General features: G+C 38.3%; 1 protein-coding gene across 2 annotated transcripts in view; it reads left to right on the forward strand.

The window, feature by feature from the left end:
• The window catches only part of CFAP54 (cilia and flagella associated protein 54), a 302,139-nt gene that overhangs the window by 119,304 nt on the left and 169,568 nt on the right, over positions 1-13,267 (forward strand). For both annotated transcript variants that reach the window (XM_072724628.1, XM_026013023.2), the window contains exons 30-32: positions 107-233; positions 11,832-11,946; positions 12,486-12,586. In XM_072724628.1, the coding sequence (XP_072580729.1) occupies positions 107-233; positions 11,832-11,946; positions 12,486-12,586 (343 nt within the window). The remainder of the gene's footprint in view (positions 1-106; positions 234-11,831; positions 11,947-12,485; positions 12,587-13,267) is intronic.

Here is a 13,267-nt window from a genome sequence, read left to right on the forward strand (position 1 = left end):
CTCAACACTGAGATATTTGAAAAGTGAAATATAGACTATAAAGGATTTTTTGATCTTATACAGGAGTTCTTGACACATTTACTGCTACACTTCTTTGTTTTCACAGTTATGAAATTTAAGCAAAGACCTAGATTTCTAGAGTTCTTTACACAAGTTATGCTAAAATGTATGAATGATGAAAAATTTCATCTTATGGTGGAGATAACAAGTCCTGTTTATGACTTCTTGAAAAGGTATTTGTAATATATATTTTATTAATATTTACAACTTTCAAAGATAGGCAAGGTTATTACTTTAATATATATAAGGTGGATGAAAAAGAGGGTGGTGTGTACACCTAGGATGGGGCAAACAGCCATGGAGGAGATAGTAAGGATTTGTGTTGGTGTGTGTACATAAATAAAGAAATAAACATTTTCTTCCAACAACTAGGCTTTTCTTTCACCATTGGGCATAGATCTATTTCTCATTTTAGAAAAAAGAAACATTAATAACATGAGATCTATTTTAAAAATGGCAGCAAAAAGAAAAAATCCTTCCTAAAACAAGCACTTATTAGAACAAAAGCTTGGAGTATATGTGCTTCATATTCTCAAATGATAAAGGAAGAAATTGCTTTTATCAAATGAAACAGGTTATAGTATTTAGAGAATTAGTCAGAGAGTGCTGTTAAATTAAAAAGACCATAGCCAAAATTAGAAGTTTGGAAGCTATAAATCACATTCTTAATACCAAAGAGAAGCAGAAAACACTTTAGGTGTGCAGTGAAATTTGGAAGGCTGACTATGGAGGTCCAACCTAAGAATAATAGATATTCTGGGAGAGGAAATCAGAGTAAGTGGCTTAGAAGCATTGACTGGTGGTATAACAAAAGACTCAAGGTTGAAGATTGAGCAGTATGACTGAGTTCAAAACAAAGGTAATGATTTCAATTTTCAAGGCTGAGCAGATGTTTTAGGATGCTATTCTCCGAGTCAGGGAATATAGGGGAGAAGCAGATGCAACACCTTGATTTCTACCTTGATGGTAATAGCTATTTTCTTTTTATGTTCATATGCTTAACATACTTTTACACAAAGAAAGTATTCTGCAATAGGCAAACGCGCAGCTGTATTTTCCTCCAATTTTATAGTTTCATGATTTATATTTAATGTTTTAATCCATATGGAGTTTATTTTGGTTTAGGGATTTAAATTAAACTTTCAGTTCCCCAGTTTATCAGTTTTCCTGGTAACATTTAAAGAATAATCTCTTTGTTACTTATTTTCAACTCCACCTTTTCACATTCAAAATGGGTGATTCTACCAACTATGCTTATAAATCACAATGAAGATATTTCATGAATTTTCATGTTTTACATGGCAGAAAAATCCACATATATGGAAATAACTGCTGAAAAAGACAAGGCTAATTTGCCAAATACAGAAATATTGAGAGAGTTTAACATGCTACTTTAAAAAGAAATAAAAAGGACACAATAAAAAATGTAATTAGTAACACTAATATATAACCAATTGAGACTAAACACCATTTAAAGCACTCATTAAATTTTTAAAAAAGTAATCGTTAAGCTGCAAAATAAAGCTCAGTAGATAGCCTAGACTAAAATTTATAAAGACCACATTCTTTTACAGTTTAATAAAACTGAAATTTTATAACAAAATACTGGCATATATATAATTATTGGATCAAAAAGGAAATCTAAAAGTATAGTGACTTTTGATAAAAACTCTAGCATCAAAGGTATTCTAAACAGCAATTAGAAGTTCTTAGCTTTAGAATCCTCTATTAGTAAATTAAATAAATAAAATAAAATGAATTTTTTTAAATCAAATGAATTTTTGTTAATCTCAAGCAATTAGAAAAATAAAATAAGTATAGGAAAGCAGAAACAAAGAAAAGAAAAGAACAGTTGAAATTAAACAACTAAAGTTTGGTTTTAAAATCATTTAATTGAAGGCACACATGCTTGGCTCAGTTGGTGAAGCAAAGTACTCTTGATTTCAGCTCAGGTCATGATCTCAAGGTCGTGAGAATGAGCCCCCACCTAGGGTTCCACACTGGGCATGGAGCCTGCTTGAGACTCTCTCTTCCTTCCCTTGGCCCTACCTAACACCCTGCTCAGGATCACTCTCCCTCCCTCTCTTAAAAAAAAAAAAATCATTTACTTGAAAACTGCTAGAGCTAGTTCTTTGAAGATACGAATAAATTACATGAATTTCCAGCCAGTATAATAAGAAAACATGAAATACAAGTAATCCAAAGAAGTACTAATCCTAAATTTGGAAATGGTTAAATATTAGATAATAGCATATACAATTTAATATGAATAAATTTGAAATTTCTAATCAAAAGTGATGATAATCTTGAAAAATTTTAATTATAAGAATTTATTAAAGTAAAAAGAATTTGAATGGCTCCAATTTTTTTTAGGCTACTTCCTTCATATTTTATTTTATTTTAAAAGTTTTTTAAAAATTTTTATTTATTTATGATAGTCACAGAGAGAGAGAGAGAGAGAGAGAGGCAGAGACACAGGCAGAGGGAGAAGCAGGCTCCATGCACCGCGAGCCCGATGTGGGATTCGATCCAGGGTCTCCAGGATCGCGCCCTGGGCCAAAGGCAGGCGCCAAACCGCTGCGCCACCCAGGGATCCCTTCTTTCATATTTTAAAGGAACAAATAACTTTTACTTTGCTTCAGGACATGGGTATATAGTTTCATAGTGAATTTATCTCAGGAGTCTCTGATAACAGGTTTATGAAAGAATTTTAAAAAATAGAAAATTAGGGAAGAGGGGCAAGATGGCGGAAGAGTAGGGTCTCCAAATCACCTGTCCCCACCAAATTACCTAGATAACCTTCAAATCATCCTGAAAATCTATGAATTCGGCCTGAGATTTAAAGAGAGAACAGCTGGAACGCTACAGTGAGGAGTTCGCCCTTCTATCAAGGTAGGAAGACGGGGAAAAAGAAATAAAGAAACAAAAGGCCTCCAAGGGGGAGGGGCCCCGCAAGGAGCCAGGCTGAGGCCGGGCCGAGTGTCCCCAGGACAGGAGAGCCCCGTCCCGGAGGAGCAGGAGCTGCACCAACCTTCCTGGCAGAAAGGCGCCCGCAGGGAGTTAGAGCAGGACCCAGGAGGGCGGGGATGCCCTCGGGCTCCCTGGGACACTAACAGAGGAACTGCGCCCTGGGGAGAGTGCACCGAGCTCCCTAAGGGCTGCAGCGCGCACGGCGGGACCCAGAGCAGCTCGGAGGGGCTCGGGCGGCGGCTCCGCGGAGGGGGCTGCGGGGCGGGAGCAGGAATCCAACAGTGCAGGCCCCGGGGCACAGGGCGCCGGGACACAGCCCAGGATCCGACCTCCCACCGGGACAGGCAGAGGCCGGGAGGGCCCAGGACCACAAGGACGCTCCTGCCCCGAGTTGAGCAGATCAGCTGCCCTGCCCCAGAGCCTCCAGGCCCTGCAGATGGAGAGCTCCGTGGTTACTGTGGGAGCTGACTCCAGGGCTCCAGAGCTGGCCGCCACCACTGGGGTTGTTTCTCCTGGGGCCTCAAGGGGTCAACAACCCCCACTGAGCCCTGCACCAGGCAGGGGGCAGAACAGCTCCCCCAAGTGCTAACACCTGAAAATCAGCACAGCAGGCCCCTCCCCCAGAAGACCAACTAGACGGACAAGTTCCAGGGGAAGTCAAGGGACTTGAAGTATACAGAATCAGAAGATACTCCCCCGTGGTATTTTTTTTTCTTTTTGATTTCTGTTTGCTTCCCCCATCCTTTTTTTTTTTTCCCTGTTCTTTCTTTTTCTTTCTCTTTTTCTTCTCTTTTTTTCTTTTATCTTTATCTCTTTTTTTTTTTTCCTTCTTTCTCTCCTCTCTTTTTCTCCTTTTCCCAATACAACTTGTTTTTGGCCACTCTGCACTGAGCAAAATGACTAGAAGGAAAACCTCACCTCAAAAGAAAGAATCAGAAACAGTCCTCTCTCCCACACAGTTACAAAATCTGGATTACAATTCAATGTCAGAAAGCCAATTCAGAAGCACTATTATACAGCTACTCGTGGCTCTAGAAAAAAGCATAAAGGACTCAAGAGACTTCATGACTGCAGAATTTAGATCCAATCAGGCAGAAATTAAAAATCAATTGAATGAGATGCAATCCAAACTAGAAGTCCTAACGACGAGGGTTAACAAGGTGGAAGATCGAGTCAGTGACATAGAAGACAAGTTGATGGCAAGGAGGGAAACTGAGGAAAAAAGAGACAGACAATTAAAAGACCATGAAGACAGATTAAGGGAAATAAACGACACCCTGAGGAAGAAAAACCTACGTTTAATTGGGGTTCCCGAGGGCGCCGAAAGGAACAGAGGGCCGGAATATGTATTTGAACAAATCTTAGCTGAAAACTTTCTAATCTGGGAAGGGAAACAGGCATTCAGATCCAGGAAATAGAGAGATCCCCCCCCCCCCCTAAAATCAATAAAAACTGTTCATCACCTCGACATTTAATAGTGAAGCTTACAAATTCCAAAGATAAAGAGAAGATCCTTAAAGCAGCAAGAGACAAGAAATCCCTGACTTTTATGGGGAGGAATATTAGGGTAACAGCAAACCTCTCCACAGAGACCTGGCAGGCCAGAAAGGGCTGGCAGGATATATTCAGGGTCCTAAATAAAAAGCAAATGCAACCAAGAATACTTTATCCAGCAAGGCTCTCATTCAAAATGGAAGGAGAGATAAAGAGCTTCCAAGACAGGCAGGAACGGAAAGAATATGTGACCTCCAAACCAGCTCTGCAAGAAATTTTAAGGGGGACTCTTAAACTTCCCCTTTAAGAAGAAGTTCAGTAGAACAATCCACAAAAACAAGGACTGAATAGATATCATGGTGACCCTAAACTCATACCTTTCAATAGTAACTCTGAACGTGAACGGGCTTAAAGACCCCATCAAAAGGCTCAGGGTTTCAGACTGGATAAAAAAGCAGGACCCATCTATTTGCTGCCTTCAAGAGCCTCATTTTAGACAGAAGGACACCTACAGCCTGAAAATAAAAGGTTGGAGAACCATTTACCATTCAAATGGTCCTCAAAAGAAAGCAGAGGTAGCCATCCTTATATCAGATAAACTAAAATTTACCCCGAAGACTGTAGTGAGAGATGAAGAGGGACACTATATCATACTTAAAGGATCTATCCAACAAGAGGACTTAACAATCCTCAATATATGTGCCCCGAATGTGGGAGCTGCCAAATATATCAATCAATTAATAACCAAAGTGAAGAAATACTTAGATAATAATACACTTATACTTGGTGACTTCAATCTAGCTCTTTCTATACTTGATAGGTCTTCTAAGCACAACATCTCCAAAGAAACGAGAGCTTTAAATGATACACTGGACCAGATGGATTTCACAGATATCTGCAGAACTTTACATCCAAACTCAACTGAATACACATTCTTCTCAAGTGTACAAGGAACTTTCTCCAGAATAGACCACATATTGGGTCACAAATCGGGTCTGAACTGATAACAAAAGATTGGGATCGTCCCCTGCATATTCTCAGACCATAATGCCTTGAAATTAGAACTAAATCACAACAAGAAGTTTGGAAGGACCTCAAACACGTGGAGGTTAAGGACCATCCTGCTAAAAGATGAAAGGGTCAACCAGGAAATTAAGGAAGAATTAAAAAGATTCATGGAAACTAATGAGAATGAAGACACAACCGTTCAAAATCTTTGGGATGCAGCAAATGCAGTACTGGGTGGGGGGGGGGGGGCGGAATACATCGCAATACAAGCATCCATTCAAAAACTGGAAAGAATTGAAATACAAAAGCTAACCTTACACCTAAAGGAGCTAGAGAAAAAACAGCAAATAGATCCTACACCCAGCAGAAGAAGAGAGGTAATAAAGATTCGAGCAGAACTCAACGAAATCGAGACCAGAAGAACTGTGGAACAGATCAACAGAACCAGGAGTTGGTTCTTTGAAAGAATTAATAAGATAGATAAACCATTAGCCAGCCTTATTAAAAAGAAGAGAGAGAAGACTCAAATTAATAAAATCATGACTGAGAAAGGAGAGATCACTACCAACACCAAGGAAATCCAAACGATTTTAAAAACATATTATGAACAGCTATACGCCAATAAATTAGGCAATCTAGAAGAAATGGACGCATTTCTGAAAAGCCACAAACTACCAAAACTGGAACAGGAAGAAATAGAAAACCTGAACAGGCCAATATCCAGGGAGGAAATTGAAGCAGTCATCAAAAACCTCCCAAGACACAAAAGTTCAGGGCCAGATGGCTTCCCAGGGGAATTCTATCAAACGTTTAAAGAAGAAACCATACCTATTCTACTAAAGCTGTTTGGAAAGATAGAAAGAGATGGAGTACTTCCAAATTCGTTCTATGAGGCCAGCATCACCTTAATTCCAAAACCAGACAAAGACCCCACCAAAAAGGAGAATTACAGACCAATATCCCTGATGAACGTGGATGCAAAAATTCTCAACAAGATACTAGCCAATAGGATCCAACAGTACAGTAAGAAAATTATTCACCGTGGCCAAGTAGGATTTATCCCCGGGACACAAGGCTGGTTCAACACTTGTAAAACAATCAGTGTGATTCATCATATCAGCAAGAGAAAAACCAAGAACCATTTGATCCTCTCATTAGATGCAGAGAAAGCATTTGACAAAATACAGCATCCATTCCTGATCAAAACTCTTCAGAGTGTAGGGATAGAGGGAACATTCCTTGACATCTTAAAAGCCATCTACGAAAGCCCACAGCAAATATTCTCAATGGGGAAGCACTGGGAGCATTTCCCCTAATATCAGGAACAAGACAGGGATGTCCACTCTCGCCACTGCTATTCAACATAGTACTGGAAGTCCTAGCCTCAGCAATCAGACAACATAAAGACATTAAAGGCATCCAAATTGGCAAAGAAGAAGTCAAACTCTCCCTCTTTGCTGATGACATGATACTCTACATAGAAAACCCAAAAGCCTCCACCCCAAGATTGCTAGAACTCATACAGCAATTGGTAGCATGGCAGGATACAAAATCAATGCCCAGAATTCAGTGACATTTCTATACACTAACAATGAGACTGAAGAAAGAGAAATTAAGGAGTCAATCCCATTTACAATTGCACCCAAAAGCATAAGATACCTAGGAATAAACCTAACCAAAGAGGTAAAGGATCTATACCCTAAAAACTATAGAACACTTCTGAAAGAAATTGAGGAAGACACAAAGAGATGGAAAAATATTTCATGCTCATGGATTGGCAGAATTAATATTCTGAAATTGTCAATGTTACCCATGGCAATTTACACGTTTAATGCAATCCCTATCAAAATACCATGGACTTTCTTCAGAGACTTAGAACAAATTATTTTAAGATTTGTATGGAATCATAAAAGTCCCCGAATAGCCAGGGGAATTTTAAAAAAGAAAACCATAGTTGGGGGCATCACAATGCCAGATTTCAGGTTGTACTACAAAGCTGTGGTCTAAGACAGTGTGGTACTGGCACAAAAACAGACACATAGATCAATGGAACAGAATAGAGAACCCAGAAGTGGACCCTGAACTTTATCAGTTCTTTATCTTTATAAAGATAAAGGAGGAAAGACTATCCATTGGAAGAAAGACAGTGTCTTCAATAAATGGTGCTGGGAAAATTGGACATCCACATGCAGAAGAATGAAACTAGACCACTCTCTTGCACCATACACAAAGATAAACTCAAAATGGATGAGAGATCTAAATGTGAGACAAGATTCCATCAAAATCCTAGAGGAGAACACAGGCAACACCCTTTTTGAACTCAGCCACAGTAACTTCTTGCAAGATACATCCACGAAGGCAAAAGAAACAAAAGCAAAAATGAACTATTGGGATTTCATCAAGATAAGAAGCTTTTGCACAACAAAGGATACAGTCAACAAAACTAAAAGACAACCTACAGAATGGGAGAAGATATTTGCAAATAACGTATCAGATAAAGGGCTAGTTTCCAAGATCTATAAAGAACTTATTAAACTCAACACCAAAGAAACAAACAATCCAATCATGAAATGGGCAAAAGACATGTACAGAAATCTCACAGAGGAAGACATCGACATGGCCAACGTGCACATGAGAAAATGCTCTGCATCACTTGCCATCAGGGAAATACACATCAAAACCACAATGAGATACCACCTCACACCAGTGAGAATGGGGAACATTAACAAGGCAGGAAACCACAAATATTGGAGAGGATGCTGAGAAAAGGGAACCCTCTTACACTGTTGGTGGGAATGTGAACTGGTGCAGCTACTCTGGAAAACTGTGTGGAGGTTCCTCAAAGAGTTAAAAATAGATCTGCCCTACGACCCAGCAATTGAGCTGTTGGGGATTTACCCCAAAGATTCAGATGCAATGGAACGCCGGGTCACCTGCACCCCGATGTTTGTAGCAGCAATGGCCACAATAGCCAAACTGTGGAAGGAGCCTCGGTGTCCATCGAAAGATGAATGGATAAAGAAGATGTGGTTTATGTATACAATGGAATATTACTCAGCCATTAGAAACGACAAATACCCACCATTTGCTTCAACGTGGATGGAACTGGAGGGTATTATGGTGAGTGAAGTAAGTCAATCGGAGAAGGACAAACATTATATGTTCTCATTCATTTGGGGAATATAAATAATAGTGAAAGGGAATATAAGGGATGGGAGAAGAAATGTGTGGGAAATATCAGAAAGGGAGACAGAACATAAAGACTCCTAACTCTGGGAAATGAACTAGGGGTGGTGGAAGGGGAGGAGGGCGGGGCGTGGGGATGAATGGGTGGTGGGCACTGAGGGGGGGCACTTGATGGGATGAGCACTGGGTGTTATTCTGTATGTTGGTAAATTGAACACAAATAAAAAATAAATTTATTTAAAAAAATAGAAAATAGGAATCAGTCTTACTTAGCAGTATATAGAAACAAAAATCAATAAAATAGTTTATAAATTCAGTGTTGAAAATGTAGATCTTATTATCTATATAAATATAGTAGGAAATCTGTAAATGTAATTATTACTAGTTGTAATAAAGGAGACTTTACTGGATGCTAAAAAGCCATGCAGTGAAATTCTGCAACCATTCCTGGCAAATTATGATTAAAAGAATATTTTCTGTTAAAATAAGCTTTATAATAAGGAATCTTATTGTTCCTTCTATCACTTAACATTGTTCTATAAAATCTTGCCAGTGCATTACAATAAGAAATAGAAATTAGGATTAGAATTCATGTGATTATCACATAATAGGGTCTCAAATATGTTTGTCAAATGAATTCCTCGGTGAAGTGCTGTGAAAATGAGATAAAATGATTGGTATTTGCAAATAATGATTAAAAAAAAACTTAAGCTAACTAACCAATAACTATCAGAACTAATAATAGAATTCCATAGAAGAGCTGGCTGCAAAGCAATAGCTTTCCTATATCAACTAGAAAGTATAATGGAAAAATGATCCATTTCTATGAAGCACAGGATTAAATTTATCGGGATTTGTGAGGGGACGTAGGCTAATAGAAGAAGACCAAACATTTTTACTAAGAGATATTTTTAAAAATGACTTGAATAAATGGAGAGATAGTACATTACTTATGGGCAGATGGACTACTATAATTTCTATTATCTTCAAATTAATTTATTGGCTTAATATAATTCCAATCAAATTAGTTTTATGGAATGATGCAGAATAATGAAAAATATCTGAAAAATGAAAAAGAGCAAAGAAATTTGTACTATCAGATAAAGTTTAGTAGAGTTCTGTTTGTGAAATAATAGGCAGACAGCTATTGGGATTCAGTGTTTCGAGTCAGAAGCAGGTACTAATATAACTCATCAAAACAATGAATAAACCCACGAAATCAATGATCAATAGCACTGACTACATAAAAATTTTAAAATACCATTTTTCATAACATACTATAAACAAGAAGGTAGGAGGAAGCATTCTGTGAAGGGGTAGAGAAGTGGAGGAATTTAATTGATTCAGTGAGTGAGAGTTCTTCAGAGCATGGAGGTGAATGTTGAGAAGATAGGAAGATGGCAAGTGTATATCTGTGACCTTCTGTCCTTCTCATCTCTTCTAGCAGTAACAGCAAGCAGGTCGAGCATTCCAGGGGGGTGAGAGAGGCAGAAAGTAGGGAAGAGACCAACATGCTTAGAACATGGCAGGCATCCAGTCTCAAAATGCAAGTTGCAGAGAGGGGATACCCACCCCTCAGTGGTCACTGGTACAAGTTTCTTAGTTCAGGTAGACAAAACATTTGCCAAAATGAATGCCAGCTAGCTGGGGGACCCTTGGAATTGCTGCTAGGCTGGAGTTCCAACCAACCACAGGATCCAGGATCATCTTCATCAAAATAGAAACAAGTGGCCAACTGCCATTTGGACCAAGATGAATTAGGAAACCCAACCCGTGTAACTAGCTATCCAGACTCATCCAGTCATTTCATTAGCCTTGTATCTATGTGACCCTACATTTTATTCAATTTAACGTTTTGGACCCCATTTATCATGTGATAGCAGGGTTGTTGTTTTTTTAAATTCAGATTTATTTATTTGAGAGAGAGAGTGCAAGTGGGTGGAGGAGCATAGAGGGTGGGAGAGGGACAAGCAGATTGCATTGATGCAGGGCTCGATCACAGTACCCTGAGATCATGACCTGAGTATAAACCAAGAGTTGATGCTTAACCAACTGAGCCACCCGGGCGCCCCAATGGTAACAGGGTTTTGCTGGAATTAGCTAGTACTTACTCAAAGAAATACACATTTTATTTTATTTTATTTTATTTTTCTGAAGATTTTATTTATTCATGAGAGACACACAGAGACATAGGCAAAGAGAGAAGCAAGTTTCCTATAGGTAGCCCGATGCAGGACTCTATCCCAGGACCCTAGGATCATGACCTGAGCTGGAGGCAGACATTCATCCACTGAGCCACCCTGATGCTCAGAAATATAAATTTAGAAAATACATAAATTTCAGGGAAAATAGATGATAAGTATCAGTAGAAGGAGGGATAATAAGAGACTTCACAGTATTTCAAGGGGCTGGATTACCATAGAGGTCCATGGTAGATTTAAAAAAATGAGATTAAGAACTTCAGCAAGTGATTAGGGGAAGGGAAAAGTTTTTGAAGTCATAAAATGCTTAGCACCTGTTGGTATCCAGAAGGATATGGATGTGATGGAACCAAAGAGACTGAAATTTTGCAAGCAAGAGAGCTTGTCCAGGGTCACTCTTAGGTAGTCATCTTTTCAGTTTTAAAGGGACATGTTCATGTTGTTTTATTTTCAGTCCAATTCTTTTTCTCCTATGTCACATGTCTGCTCTCATAACATTTTTTGTATGATTTACATTTTGCTCTTTCAAGAGGCCAGCTATTCCTTGATGATCAGGAATATCACAATCTTTTTTTTTTTTTTTTAAAGATTTTATTTACTCATGAGAGACACAAAGAGAGACAGAGAGAGGCAGAGACACAGGCAGAGGGAGAAGCAGGCTCCATGCAGGGAGCCCAACATGGGATTCGATCCCAGGTCTCCAGGATCAGGCCCTGGGCTGAAGGTGGTGCTAAACTGCTGAGCCACCCAGGCTGCCCAGAATATCACAATCTAATGTAATGCATGGGATGCAAACAATTTTGGGTATTCTTGTATAATTTCAGTGACAACATTCATTAAAGATTTATTGCTTTGGTGTAGTTTTGCAGATTCCTACAGATCCTTTTAACTGACTTTATCTTTTTCTATTAGGAGGAATGAGTCCCTACTTGGAATAAGAAAAGTGAAATATAAGGAGAATGTTTTGTGTAAAAAGACAACCAAACCTTTGAAGAAGTTCAAAGCTTCAGTAATGGAGATTGGAAAAGTAAGTTTTATAGGAGTTTTGAATTTAAGTTAGTGAAATGCGGAGATTCATGTATCTAAAGATGGTTGGCTGCATTATAATTTATTACAATATGAAACAGAGGGAAATACCAACAAACAATTTTATTATTATACGGTACATTATAATTATTTTTATTTTTTTGAGAGAGCATACATGGACACACAAGTGTGGAAGGCAGGGCAGGGGGAGAAGGAGAGAGAGAATCGTAAGCAGGCTCCATGCTGGCATCCTGGATGGGGCTTGATCTCACAACCCTGAGATCACAACTTGAGCTGAAATTCAGAGTTGGACACTGAACCACCCAGGTGTCCTAGTACATTGTAATTCTTAAGTTATCACATGGATATTTTTAGAGTCATATTTTTTTTGTTTCTTTTGATAGTAATTTTAATTGAGGGGTATAAAGAAATCACTGTATTTTAGTGTCAAGCGATAAGCATTAGGGTATGAATAAATTATAGTATTTTGTTCAGAATTTAGATTTAATTTGTAACATTCTTGTCATCTCTCATATTGAGACTATAGAAATGATGCCAAGAAAAAGAAGTAGAAGAAAGGAAACGCTAAGAGAATTTTTTTCCAAAAATCCACCTATTTCCGAAATGTTGGAACATGAAAGGTATTAACTGATTACTTCTGTAAATGTTACTATGTGGTTGGCATTATTTTGGAAACTAAGGATATAGTGGCATACTAAATAGATAAGATCACTGCCCTTGGGGATTTACATACTAATGATGGGAGCACAGTAAGTGATAAACACACAAATAAACAAGATGATGTAAGAGTTTGATACATTTTATAAAATAAATGAACAAGATGACATGGTATAGAGTAACTGGCCTTGGGTAGAAGTGGTGGCAGGAGTAGTTCAGATAGGGTGGTTAAGAGCAGTTAGGGTGGTTCATAAATTACTTTTCATTATTGGTAGGCCTTATGTTCTTGTGCAGAAAAACAAACCATAAAACTTATGGTAAAATGTTTAGCTTCTATTTTTATGAGTATGAACTTCTGATTCTTATATATTTTTTGTCTTCATTATATACAGAGAATGTTTTTATCTGTTTAGTTTTGGATTTTAAGAGCAACACGTACATATTAATAGAACCACTCTCACTTTGTACTTGCCTGCTATCTATTATTATTTCTTTATTTAAATTATGTCTGGGAAACTTTTTATTTCTCCTTCTATTCTGAATGATAGCCTTGCTGGATAGAATATTCTTGGCTGCAGATTTTTTCCATTCATCACTTTGAATATATCGTCACTCCCTTCTGGCATGCCAAGTTTCTTTTGAGA

The sequence above is a fragment of the Vulpes vulpes genome, chromosome 10, assembly GCF_048418805.1.
Source record: "Vulpes vulpes isolate BD-2025 chromosome 10, VulVul3, whole genome shotgun sequence".
Classification (NCBI taxonomy): domain Eukaryota; kingdom Metazoa; phylum Chordata; class Mammalia; order Carnivora; family Canidae; genus Vulpes; species Vulpes vulpes.